The 14,527-nt window shown below is 46.0% G+C and overlaps 1 protein-coding gene across 1 annotated transcript in view; it reads left to right on the forward strand.

Moving 5' to 3' along the window:
• The window catches only part of fndc3ba (fibronectin type III domain containing 3Ba), a 444,633-nt gene that overhangs the window by 408,745 nt on the left and 21,361 nt on the right, over positions 1-14,527 (forward strand). The window contains exon 22 of the mRNA XM_041204259.1: positions 880-1,160. Coding sequence (XP_041060193.1) covers positions 880-1,160 — 281 coding nt within the window. The remainder of the gene's footprint in view (positions 1-879; positions 1,161-14,527) is intronic.

Raw genomic sequence — 14,527 nt, forward strand, 5'->3', positions numbered from 1 at the left:
CCCACCTTGTGTGCCGCAAATGGTTCTCCATTTTCTAAGTTTTCTCGATTCCTGTAAAGGAGGGACATGCAGGGATGTGAATTGTTCCTTAGGAGAGCTAACACGGACATGATGGGCTGAGTGGCTTTTTTTACTGTATCGATTCTAGGATTTTAAATAGGAGTAGGACAATCAGCCCCTCAAATAAAATCACAGTTCAACTCCACGTTCCTGCCTGTTCTCCATATCCCTCGATTCCTTTCGCTGTTGGGTTTGAATATCATTCATTTTAATGGTAATTGACATTGAGGAGCTGAGGGACAGTATTTTTATGTAGCAAATTTGTTATTCATTCATGGGATGTGGGCGTCGCTGGCTAGGCCCAGCATTTATTGCCCATCCCTAATTGCCCTTGAGAAGGTGGTGGTGAGCTGCCTTCTTGACCCGCTGCAGTTGTTGTGAGCTGGAGTGAAAGGGCAGCAGATTGAACAGTAACTCCTGAAAGGCAATTGGATAAATATTTGCAAGGTAAAAATTTACAAGATTACGGGGAAATAGCAGGGGAGATTCGGACTAATTGGAAAACACTCTCAAACAGCTGGCTAAGGCATGATGGGCCAGAATCACAGAGAGCCGAATGGCCTTCTCTTACGCTGTAACATTCTATGATTCTACCTCCAAGCATTTGGCTTTGCTTTGGATGATGGGACTGTCACCTTGCAACAGGCAGCCAAGTGGACTCTCACAGTGAATGTTTGGCACCATGTAGGGTCCTTCCTAGCCCCCGGTGCTGGGGGCCTTCAGGATGGGTTATGACTATTGGGCTTAGGTTTCCTTCTTGATGCGGGGCAGGTCTTTAGTGATCTCTTGACAGTGTGCTCTCTTTCCCTTTCTGCTTAGGCTACTAACCAGGCAGGTGCGGGGCCTTACAGCAGTGTGATCACCCACACAACCCCTGCCTCAGTCCCTGCTGCTGTCTCCACCCTCTACGTCTTGGATGACCAACACCTGGACCCTTGTCTGACCTCGTCTTCCACCTGCCTCGCGGTCAAGTGGGCTGAACCTTGCAGTAACGGGTCTGAGATCCTCTCATACAGCATAGACCTCGGAGAGAGCCAGCTAACTGTGGACAATGTCACGGCCTATGTCATACGGGATCTCCTGCCAGACACCTCCTACAGGTAATCATCTCATCACATAGTGTGGGCCCTCAGCCACACACTAGAAGCAGCTGGTACCCTCTAGCGGACATTAGGGTTGGAGTCAGGAGCTTTGTGCTGGGTAGAAGCTTTACTGGGAGGGTGAGTGCGGGGTGAAGAGGGACAATGCAGTCAATGATGACAACTCCCTGGGCTAGGAAGTGGGAACAATCGTTGGAGTTGGGGAAAAGAATCAGACTCAACTGCGATGCTGCCTGTTGTTGAATAGCCTGCCAACAATCACTATCTTGGTTCAGAGATTTGTACAGGGAATTCTAGGTGCAAGCTGGAAAGAGCAGCAAAAATAGTTTTTTTTTATTTCATTGATGAGGTGTGGACATTGCTGAATGTGAATGTACAGTTGTTGAGCGTGTTTGAGGCAGGAGTTGATAGGTCCATGTTTACAAAGAGAATGGAGGGCTGTCGGGATTCGGCAGGGAAAAGTAGACAAGGTAGAAGATCAGCTGCGATCTGATTGAACGGTGGAGCAGGCTTGAGGGGCTGAATGGCCTACTTCTGCCCCCCGCCCTCCCCCCTATTTTTATGTTCTTATGATGACATTCTTTCTTAAATTGATAACCCAAAAGGCAGAGCCAAAATCCAAAGCCACCATATAAGGCTAACAGTGACCCACCCAAGTCGGCAGACTGGGGAAATGGGGATGCTGAGACAGTCTAATCTGAATGGTATTATTGTGAGGAGAGGTGCGGTAGCAGAGGGATCGGGAGCCGCACCTTCACAAAGGTTTCAGGACAAGATGAGAAGGCAGTTGAGAATTTATTAAACAAGGGTACTGAACACGGAAACAACAAAGTCCTGTTAAGCTTTTACAAATTTCGGGTTTGGCATCAGCAGGGGTATCGTGTCCGATTCCGGGCACCACTTTCAAAAAGAATGTCATGACCTAAGAGGGTGTAGAGGAGATTAATCAGGATGATATCAGGGATGAGGGGCTTCAGTTAATGTGGGGAGACTGGGAAAGCTGGTATTGTTCTCCCTAGAACAGAGAAGGTTAAGGGGAGATCTAGTGGAGGTTTTTGACATTAGAAAGGGTTTTAACAGAGCAAGTGGGTCTTAGGTTTTAATTTAATTGGCAATGCATGAGGAAAATGGGGAGAAATCATTTCAAACAGTGGATTGTTAAGATCTGGAACGCTCTACTTGAGAAAGTACATTCCATAGGAGATTTCAAAAGGCAATTGGCCTTTCCTTGAGGAGGATTAATGTATGGGTCTTCTGTTCTTTCAGAGTCTATAATTCCTTCGTAGAAGTCCCAGATCTGTCTATACTGAAGGGTTTTCTCCCTTTTCCCACTCCTGGATACAGCCTTCAAGTTTCCTTCTTTAAACTGCCCCATATACAACTCTCCACAGTCTGTCTGCACTGCACTGCTGGGAAATCTGAGCTTCTTATGGCTCTGTGTCTTTGTCTGCTTCAACTAGTTTCAGTTTTCCCAGAAACTTGAAGTTCATAGCCTTGTTTCCGAGAAAAATGAAGTTACAGCTTCCCCATCACTGACAAAAACAAGAGAAACCAAAAAATACTTTTAAACCATGGACAATGCAGCCATTTGTCATGTCATCTATTCAGACAATAGCTTTTGCATGCTTCCTACTGTTCCTACAAACAACAGATATATGAACCTGTTCCTTTTGTCCTTACATAAATACCCAATATTTGGAGTGTTCTCAGCTGTTTGACCCCTGTTGGTCCTGTCTACCCTCTTGTGTGAATGCAAAACATCTCGTGGCACTATCTGAGGAAGAGCAGGGCAGTTCTCCCCAGAATCACAGCCAGTGTTTATCCCTCAACCGATATCACTACAAACTAATTATCTGATCATTTGCTGTTTGTGGGAGCTTGCTGTGCATAAATTGGTTGCCGCATTACATCAATGACTACACTGCACAAAGTGTCTCTGTGGCTTCTCTATAGCACTGTGGGAAAGCCTGAGGTTCTGAAAGGCTTATAGAAATGCAAAACAAAAACAAAAACAGAATTACCTGGAAAAACTCAGCAGGTCTGACAGCATCGGCGGAGAAGAAAAGAGTTGACGTTTCGAGTCCTCATGACCCTTCGACAGAACTTGAGTTCGAGTCTTTTGTGTTTGTACCCAAATGAGGAATGTTAAGCCTGTATCATTTTCTGCACACTGCCCTTGTGAATTTTGCATTATTCACTCCAGGCAGAGCAGACCAGACAGCAAACCGTATCCGATGTGAGGCAGACAACTCCATATAGTTACAATCAGAGACTCTGGGATCATGCTGTGCAATATCTCAGCCAGATTTTTGAGGAATGACAGTCTGATTCAATGTCCCATTTTGGTTAAGATAGCTCCAGACCCCTGCTCAGTGACTCCTGCTGAAGTCTCAGTGAGGGATGTTCATAATGATCATGATCCCTGGAAGTTTCTGAATCTTTGAGAGGGGAGAAGTGGGATGGAGAACTTCTTCTCTTGGAATTACAATAACAATGTGTTTTTATATAGTAATAAAATGTCACAGGAGCATAAGTCAGTCAAAATTTGACACTGAGCCACATAAGGAGATGTTAGTACAGATGACCAAAAACTCAGTCAGAGGTTAAAAGGACTGTCCTCACATTGAATCTACAGCATGGAGAGAGACCATTCAGCCTGACTAGCCCATGCTAGTGTTTATGCTGCACACCAACCCTCATCTCACCCGACCAACATATCCTCCCTTTCCTCTGCCCCTCATGTATTTATCCAGCTCCCCTTTAAATACATCTATTCTATTCACCTGAACCACCCCAGGAAGAGGCGGAGAGGGTTAGTTAGACAGGGAATTTCCGGAAATTAGGGTCCAGGCAGCTGAAGCCCCAGCCGCCAATGGTGAAACGAAGGGAGCCGGGGATGTGCCTGAGGCCAGAGCTGGATTTAACATAGAGTTAACAGCCAGTTAACTTAAAAAACAGACACTCGAGCCTCGAAAGATGCATGACCTCCTGCCCACTGGAAATCAGGGACTGGAAAATCGAGCTCTGCTTCTCTGAGTCAGAGAGGCTGTGGGACTGCAGTTCCTGTCAGAGTGCATGGTTCAATATTTTAGATCATGAACTGGGAAGTCTCCTCTCATTCCATTTCTTAAAGTATAGATTATTGCAGCGAGGGGTGAATGGATTATTTAACAACTGGGTTATTAGGATCAACATGGCTCTTTGTGACTCTTCTTGCCTGCCTCTTCCTCACTGTGATCAGGCCTGAGGAAGATGATTCACTCCCTGCCGCCCTGCCATTGGAGAACTCACTTCCTATGTTAAAGAATGAAAGAACTTGCCTTCCTACGCAGCAACTTACATGACCTCAGTATGTCCCAAGGTGCCTTACAGCTAATGAATTAATTTGAAGTGTAGCCACTGTTGCAATGTAGGAAATGTGACAGCCAATTTGTGCACAGCAAGCTCCCACTATCCAACAATGTGATGATGACCAGATAATTTGTATTCGTGATGTTGATTGAGGGATAAATGTTGGCTCTGGCTGCCAGGGGGTGAACTCCCCTGCTCTTTTATGTCCCACCTGTGAGGGACAAGGACAGCACCCCCAACAGTGCAGGATTCCCTCAGTACAGCACTGGGAGTGTCAGTTTGGATTCTGTGTTCAGGCAGCGATCAAACTGAGTACATTTTGATTGAGAAGTGAGGGTGCTGTACACTGAGGCATGGCTGATGCTTTAATTTGTTTCAAAATCGCTACAGGGGTAAAATATGATCATCATTTTCCATTTTGTAATGCATTATCCTGGCGTTACCTTTATAACTTTTAGGGATGGGCAATAAATGCCAAAGGCACTGATGCCCACATCGCATGAATGAATTAAAAAAAATAATAACTGAAGCAGGTTTAATACCAGCAAAGGTGATGCATTAAAAGGAACTCAGCATTAAACACCATTGGAGACAGAGTCGGGGTTGAGGAAGGATAAGGAAAAGCTTTGATTTCAGATCGTCCCTGCATCTGCCCCAGCCTCGCTGCTTTAAAACTATGACAATGAATCTTGAAAGGCCAGCTCTTGGCTGTTAATTGGAATCCTGGCGCAGACATCGCTAAAAGCTAACAGGCAGGTACAATGGGGTTTGGAATAATAAAGGGGGTGGAAGTTATGTTACAGCTGCATAAAGTTCTCTTAGACAACACGCAGAGGAACTGTGTCCAGTTCTGGGCACCGAACCTCACGAAGGACAGACTTGCCTTGGGGTGGGTCCAGCACATGTTCACCAAAATGATGCCGGGAGGTGCTCCCTCCAGGATGAGACGTTGACCTGAGGCCTCCATCTGCCCTCCCAGGTGAACATCAAAGGGTGTTATTTCGAAGAAGAGGAGGGGGGTGGGGGGTGGGGGTGCCCTCCTTGGTGCCCTGTTAGCAAATCAGAAGACAGTGAGAGTTAGAGGTTTAGAGTTTACTTCCTGTGATCCAGAAGGGTAAATCCGTTCTCCAAACAGACCAGCTTGTGGTGAATTAACCGATTCCATTCAGTATGGTGATCAATGGGGGTGGAGTGAAGGTTAACCTTCCTGATCATTATCCAGTGAGCTCTACCATTAACCCCCAAAGCGTGTTCCACCAATCGTTTAGGTCATGGCTGATCTGTATCGTAACTCTAGTGGGCACGGTAGCTTAGTGGTTACGTTACTGGACTCGTAACCCAGAGGCCTGAACTAATTGTCTAGCGACATGAGTTCATATCCCACCAAGGCAGCTGGAGGAATTTAAATTCAACTTATTAAATAACATCTAGAATGGAAAACAAATCTAGTCTAAGTAATGGTGAGCATGAAGCTACCAGATTTTTATGAAAACCCATCTGGTTCACTAATGTCCTTTAGGGAAAGAAATCTGCTGTCCTTACCTGGTCTGGCCTACCATGTGACTCCAGGCTCTTAGCTGTGCTCTGAAATGGCCTGGCAAGTCACTGCGTTACATTCCAGAACACGATTCACCACTATCTTCTTACGATCAGTTAGGGATGGGCAATAAATGCTGGCTTTTTCCAATGATGCTCACGTCCTGTGAATGAATAAAAAATAAAAAGAATTAATTGTCTTTGCTCCATATCTCTCGATGCCCTTGCGCAATAAAAATGAATCAATCAATTATCCTAAGCACCTTGGTTAAATCACCTTTCGCTCTTCTATACGCAAGGGAATACAAGCCTAGTTTATGCAACCTGTCTTCATGACTTAACCTTCTCAATCCCGGCATCATTTTGGTGAACATGTGCTGGACCCAACCCAAGGCAAGTCTGTCCTTCGTGAGGTTCGCTGCCCAGAACTGGACACAGTTACTCTGCGTGTTGTCTAAGAGAACTTTATGCACCTGTAACATAACTTTCATCCCCCTTTTTATTCCAAACTCCATTGTACCTGCCTGTTAGCTTTTAGCAATGTCTGCGCCAGGATTCCAATTAACAGCCAAGAGCTGGATCCCCTGGTGATTTTCTTCCAATCTCGACCCATTCCATCAAGGAAAGCAGACAGCTTTGTGGCCCTATGGCCATTCTCATGGGTTCAGGGCATTCCAAACCACTTTACAGAGAATCAGGTACTTGTTGAAGTGCAGTGACTGTCGTAGTATAGGGCATGTGGCACCAACTTGTGCACAGCAGGATCCCACAGACGGCAGTGAGATAAATAACCGGCATTCTGTTCCCTTGTGGCATCAGGCAATGTTTAACGAGCGAGGCTGACCATCCGAGGTCCCATCTTCAGTTAGCCGCAGGGTCCCTGGACTACACAGAGGAAGAGAGAAGGTGGGGTGGGGAGGGGTGAGGTGGGGTGGGGTGGGGAGGGGTGGGGTGGGGTGGGGTGGGGTGGGGTGGTGATATCAGCCATTGTTGCAACTCATGTGACTACTGTTGTGTCAGGTGAGGGTAGAATGGGGCTTGGCTAAGTATACCAGCTCCACATAGTAAAATGACCCACAGCATGATTCACAACAGATTGAACCTGGAACCCAGCAGTGTCCCATCAGCCAATCCTCTGCCTCCACTTCATCGATTGGGAAGGATAAGTTTAAAAAAACAGAAGAGAAAAACTTGCATTTATGCATTTATTTATGACCACTAGATGTCTCAAAGTGCTTGAGATGCAGAGGGATCTGGGTGTCCTAGTGCATGAATCACAAAAGGTTAGTATGCAGGTACAGCAGGTAATAAGGAAAGCTAATAGAATGTTGTCATTTATTGTGACAGGAATTGATTACTAAAGTAGGGAGGTTATGCTTCAGTTACAGGGCACTTGTCAGACCACACCTGGAGTATTGGGTACAGTATTGGTCTCCTTATTGAAGGAAGGATGTAAATGCATTAGCAGTTCAGAGAAGCTTTACTAGACTAATATCAGGAATGGATGGATTGTCTTATGAGGAAAAGCTGGACAGGTTAGGCTTGTATCCACTGGAGTTTAGAGGAGTAAGAGGCAACTTGACTGAAACCTTTAAGATCCTGAGGGGTCTTGACAGGGTGGATATGGAGAGGATGTTTCCTCTTGTGGGAGAATCTAGAACTAGAGGTCACTGTTTAAAAATAAGGGGTCGCTCATTTAAGACAGAGATGAGGAGAAACTTATTCTCTCAGAAGGTAGTCAGTCTTTGTAACTCTCTTCCTCAAAAGGCAGTGAAAGCTGAGTCTTTGAATATTTTTAAGGCATAGTTAGATAGGTTCTTGATGAAACAAGGAGATGAAAGGTTATCAGGGGTAGGTAGGAATGTGGGGTTGAGATTATATTCAGATCAGCCATGCTCTTATTGGATGGCAGAGCAGGCTTGAGGGGCCGAATGGCCTACTCCTGCTCCTAATTCATATGTTTGTATGAGATACTTTAAGTGTAGTCACTGTTCTAATGTAGGAAACTTAGCAGCCAATTTGCACACAGCAAGATCCCACAAACAGCAGTGGGATAATGACCAAATCAATCTGTTTCTGTGATGTTAATTGAGGGGTAAATATTGGTCAGGACTCCCCTGTTGTTCTTCAAAATATTTGCATCCACCTAAGTGGCCCATATAGTGGCTCAGTTCAAGCAAAAGATGACACCACCAATAGTGGAACATTCCCTCCGTAGTGGCAGTCTTGAGTTTTGTGCTCAAGTCCTGGAGTGGGACTTGAACCAACAACCTTGTGACTCAAAGGACAGAGCACTACCAATTGAACTGCAGCACACGCAGCATAACTTTATGTACTTGCGTAACTTATACTTACTGTAAAGTCTGTACAGCAATCGCACCGTTGGGGAGGAGGGTGTTATGACACAGCAGTTTGTAAAGGCTGAGTTATTTCAAATCCCAGAGGCAAACTTTAAACAACTGTCATAATCCATATTTTCGATTGGTATGTTTTGAGTAGCAGCTCTAAATTCAGGAATAAGAGTACCAGTTCTCGAGAGGTTTTCATATCAAACTAAATGAAACATTTATTAATTTACAACATGGCTACAAATTACCATCAAAACTTTTAATAAATTCCCAAATTAATCTCCACTAAGGCAACAAAATCCAATACACTTAAACAGACAATTCACAATGAGGTTCGTTTCAATTTGGCCCTTTGCAGACAGTTGTAGGCTTACAGGCTTAGACCTTACATGCCTCTGACCTGCACACACCACAAACTCCTTTCTGTTATACCCAGCCTTCCCCTTTGAATGTAAAGTCTCGTTGTTTCACCAGGCCTTTTGAACCCCTTTCATAGTATCAATTTTATTAGTAATATAAACGTTGCTTGGTCCCTCCTATCTAGGTGCAAGATTTAATTCCCACTCTTGAATGCTCCATTCAACAAAATGCAAATGTACCCTCTAACTACTGTTTACACCGCAACTACCGTACATCAAAGCACCCAGACTAGCTGGCTTTAATCCAATTAGCACATGCACACAGACTAAATCTCTATTTTAAAAACATTTCTAATAATATTATATACATTAATATCTCTTCCTGACAGAGGGGAAGGATGAATTTACTCAACATTGCTACATCAAGGGAGTCATTCAGTTTATAAAACACGTGTGGCTCAAAAACCCATCAAAGTCAGCGAGCTGCGATTATGTGCGTGTAGATCACACAGGATCACACAGTGCAGAAGAGACCCTTCGGTCCATCGAGTCTGCACCGACATGTGAGAAACACCTGACCTACCTACCTAATCCCATTTACCAGCACTTGGCCCATAGCCTTGAATGTTATGACGTGCCAAGTGCTCATCCAGGTACTTTTTAAAAGATGTGAGGCAACCACCACCCTCCCAGGCACAGCTTCCAATCAACTGCACCATCCGTTACCTCGGGGTGAAAAAGCTAAAAATTGAACAAACATCAAAAATAAATGCCGAGTTATCTCTTGTGTTTACAAAAGGTGAGCTCAGTCTCACAGCCCCCAGAGGAAAATTCATTATAGAGTCACACTGAAAGGAAGGAGGCCATTCATCAGCCCATGCCTGCCCTGACTCTTTGAGAAAGCTACCCAATTACACCGCCCCCATCCCCCACCCCCATCCCCATCCCCCCACCCTCCCCCAGCTCTTTCTTACAGCCCTGGAAAATTTCAAGTAGCTATTCAGTCCTCTGTTAAAAGTTACGATTGAATCTGCTTCGACCGCCCTGTCAGGCAGCTCATTCCAGATCACAACATCTCACTGAGTAAAATGCAATGTACTTCGGGACTCCTGATGGGGTGACCTAATAGCCATCCGTAAGTTCATGAAGGGGTAGATGTGGAGAGAATATTTGTACTGGTGTGGGAGATCAAAACTATCAGCAATGAATATGATACATTTTTAAATATTCATTCGTGGGATGTTTGCTTTGCTGGCTAGGCCAGCACTAATTGCCCGTCCCTATATAAGACCATAAGACATAGGAGCAGAAATTAGGCCATTCGGCCCATCGAGTCTGCTCCGCCATTCAATCACGGCTGATAAGTTTCTCAACCCCATTCTCCCGCCTTCTCCCCGTAACCTTTGATCCCCTTACCAATCAAGACCCTATCTATCTCGGTCTTAAATACACTCAATGACCTGGCCTCCACAGCCTTCTGTGGCAATGAATTCCATAGATTCACCACTCTCTGGCTAAAGAAGTTTCTCCTCAACTCTGTTCTAAAAGGTCTTCCCTTTACTCTGAGGCTGTGCCCTCAGGTCCTAGTCTCTCCTACTAATGGAAACATCTTCCCCACGTCCACTCTATCCAGGCCTTTCAGTATTCTGTAAGTTTCAATCAGATCCCCCCTCATCCTTCTAAACTACATCGAGTATAGACCCAGAGTCCTCGATGCCACTAATAAATATGATAAGGAATTCAGGAGAAACTTCTTTACCAAGGGAGTGCTGGGGAATGTGGAACTCACTAACGCAGGGAGTAGTTGAGGTGAATTGAACAGAGACGTTTAAGGGGAAAGCAGACGAGTACATGAGGCATGAGAAATGGAGGGATAGGCTGATAGGGTGAGATGAAGTAGGGTGGGAGAAGGCTTATGTGGAGTATAAAGGCCAGCATGGAGCAGCTGGGCTGAATGATGTGTTCATGTGCTGCATACTCTATACACAAGCTGGAAGTGTGAGGTCAAGCAGGGATGTAGTGTTTGACATCAAGCTTGTTAGTAACAGCTTGTCACCTTGTAGCTAGAGGAGAGGCTGCGGGTGGTGAGACACTCCCCAGCCTTGAGCTCCTAGGGAAGGTAATAGAGACGTGATTTGAAGACAATAAGGAATCAGGGAGGAAGGAGAGTATGTAGGACAGAGACTACCTCAGGATGGCAAACGGTACTTTACAGCCAAAGAAGCACCGTCGCTGCAGGGAAAGCAGCAGCCGATAATGCACAGCAAGCTCCCACAACGACCAGACGGTCTGTTTTCAAAGTTGGTTCAGATGGTTTAAGAATGTCCGGGAGACCGGGGGAACTCCCCTGCTCTTCCTCCAATAGGGACATGGGGCAGAGTTTTACGTCTGGCAGACACGCGCAGCTGGCCCGATTGGGAGTAAAATAGCGAGTGGTGACGTCAGGTGGGTGTCCGGACGTTACCGCGCACCCATCATGACAGATCGGCCGGCGGGCACACGCGGGTTGGTTGGCGAATAGGCCTGGCAGCCTTTGCAATTTTTAGGGAAGGATGAGGTTTCCAACAGGAATTTTTTAAAAAGATAAATTCTTAAGCATCGTCTTTAATATGTCCCTGTTCATGTGACCGAGTCACACGTGGGGACACGTTTCCCTTATTTTACAAACCTTTATTTTTCATTGTCAAATCCTTCAGCTCCATGAGGCAGCTTTCAGTGCGCGCTACCCGACCCCCCCACCCCACCCCACCCCACCCCACCCCACGCAGGCGCAGACTTCAGCGCTCACTCTCCTCCCGCCACACCCCGTTAATCGGCCGGCGGGCGTGGAATCGCGGGCAGCGGTCCATTTCACAGCCACTCCCGGGCCTGCCCCACGGGGTGTGTTTAATATTCACCTGAAAGGACAGACAGGGTCTCAGTTTAACTATGCAGCACTCACTCAGCACGACACTGGGAGCGTCCGCTGAGATTTTGTGTTCGAGTCCCCTGGAGTGGGACTGGAATCCGCAACTTTCTAGACTCAAGAAATGACAGTGCTACCTACAGAGCAAGGGCTGACCCCAGAACCTAGGAGGAACAAGAGAGTGCTTTGGGACATTACGTGAGCTGTGTGGAACATGACCTGGGAGGAACAGGTTACTTTGGACCTGTGGTTTTTAAATCGCACCCCCCTTCTGAGAGTTTTTCTCACGTCATGTCTGGTTCTGTTGTAGACTCAATGATAGGCATTGATTACTGTGATCAGTCAATAACTCCACTATGTTTGCTCATGTGATTGGCAGGATGGTAGACGGTGAACTAGGTGAACCTTGGTCTCTCTTAGTGCAGTTCCCAAACTGTCCCCTGGTGAGACCCAATTTAATGCCTCAGACGTTGTGCAATCCCAAAGTGCAAATTTGGGGGGAGTATGAGAGTTGGTTGAACAGGGTTGGGATGTAGTAAAAAGATTAACAGATGGGCTAATGTATGGTGTAGGTGATGATGTACCACTGACACTATTAATAATGAATTAGACTCTCTCTCTCTCTCTCATGCCTAGCAGCAACATGCCAACTCTGTAAACTTGTTTAGATGTAGTACTAATCAACAAGTGCTAAGCAGATACTAGAGTATGTCTGCAGACTGTCTAAGAAATAAATCCCACGCCTAGAGCCCAAGACATCAGAACCCAATCTCAGAACATGGTGACAGTGATAGAGACATCAATACAAAAGATAGATACAAACAAGATACAGGAGTAGGCCATTCAGCCCCTCGAGCCTGCTCCGCCATTTAATAAGATCATGACTGACCTGATAGCAACCAGACATCTGTATCCCACCTACCCCTGATAATCCATTGCCCCCTTGCTTACCAAGAATCTATCCACTCTGCCTTAAAAAATATTCAAAGACACTGCTTCCACCAACTTCTCAGGAAGAGAGTTCCAGAGACTCACGAAGTGAAAAGAATTTTGCCTCATCTCTGGTTTGAAAGAGTGACCGCTCACCTAATTCTAAATTCTCCCACAAGAGGAAACATCCTTTCCACAATCCACCCTTTCAAGATCCCTCAGGATCTCGAGGATCTTATACGTTTCAATCGGAGATACAACCACACGGTACATCGGCGTTATCGAAGGAATTGCAGAGTGAAGAAACTTTTGAAAGAAGCTGAAGAATTATGAGCAGAAGCAGGAGGCAGATTGGGGAGAGGTAACGATGGTCGTATCTAGTGAGCAGCCCCTTGCCCTTGTCCTGCCCGTTTGACTGCCTCAAGGGTCTGCAGAGGGGCCAGCAGTGGGAGTTATAGAAACGCCATTTTCTCTGATATCGAGGATTATCAAGTCTTCATAAAAAGGAGCCAAAGCTTCTGGTTAGCTGCTTCCTTTATGCAGTAGGTCCAGTAGCAGATGCGTTCTGCTAAGACTGGAGTTCATCGGACCTTGAGCCCGTTCTTAAAGCTTATAATACCTTTTTTGATCTGCCTTGGTTTTCATGCTGGCAGTTCGGTGCACAATACGGCCTCAACTCCGAACGCTGAATCAGAACTACCGTTCATGGTGACTCTGAGGCTTCACGCGACTCCGTAGATTGGGTAGGCCCACGGGCAGTGGCCCCACCCATAAGAGAGCCCACCAAACCGCCCAATAGGGTGGGAAACCCCATGCCAGCAGCCATTTTCAGATGCTTGTGAAAACCCAACACAGACGCCAGGACTGCCCAGCAGGGGGTGCAGAACGCTTCCTGTGTGGCCAAACTGGACATTTCAAGCGTTTCTGTAAATCCAGCAATTTTAACTGAAGTCGAAGACCAGAAAGTATTTATGAAAAGCATTTCTTCCAAGAAATGGAAAGTCCAGAACCAGAAGACCCAACAGAATTCCTCGGGAATGTTGGCTTATTCCAAGTAATCTTAGGAAAAATAGATGATGTTCATCATTTGAATGACTCACTGTTTTCCATGAACACCCTTCAACCTTTTATTTAGAAGCCGTGGACATTCAGTCTTCAGAAGCTGAGGAAGTTTATACACTCAGCAGTCAGTCCCTTTCTTTCACAGAGACACCAACCACCAGACCCCGGACAGACAAGGAAGTTCTGAATCCCCCAGTTCTTCACCAAGTCAGGCCAGAGGTGGAGGATACAGTCGGCACTGCAGCAGACGGTGACCATTGGCATGAAGAGCTGCTGGACCCGAATTGTCTCTTCCTAGAGTGTGATGGGGAAGAATCCCTTGCTGTACTGAGTGACCGCTTGGAGGTTGAGGTCCTAGAGAATGATTCATCTTTCCTGTTGATGGATGCACCTCATGATGTCTCTGTGGTCTGTTTAAGGAATCAGCTGAGCTTTTAGTGGCTGAGCAGCGTTCAGTCCTTAGTTCCATTGAATCTACACATGTATTGTTGACTTTATCTCCTGTTGTTCATGAAGAGGATGCTTTGCCTGAGTCCAGGTCAGAGTCCATAGAGGATCACACTGTTAGAAAGTTGGTACTTTCCCAGGGTCAAAGCTAATTGCCCCTCCCCACCCTTCCCCCCCGCCCCCCGCTATACTTCAGTCCCAGCTAAAAATCATCTTCTCTTCAAAGCTGGAGGTCAGAGCAGAAGCTGCAACAGAATCTTTAGCACTCTTGAAGCTGCAGATTCTTGTACAGATTCTTGTCCCCGAGTTGATTGTCTACAGGAAATTCCTCTCATTACAGAAGATGAGGCTGTCTTCACTCCATATTCTCAGAAATTCATCCCACTGCCCACAGTGGAGCAACCTCGTAGAGAGAGAGGTGTTGGCTCT

Source organism: Carcharodon carcharias, chromosome 2 (genome assembly GCF_017639515.1).
Source record: "Carcharodon carcharias isolate sCarCar2 chromosome 2, sCarCar2.pri, whole genome shotgun sequence".
Classification (NCBI taxonomy): Eukaryota; Metazoa; Chordata; class Chondrichthyes; order Lamniformes; family Lamnidae; genus Carcharodon; species Carcharodon carcharias.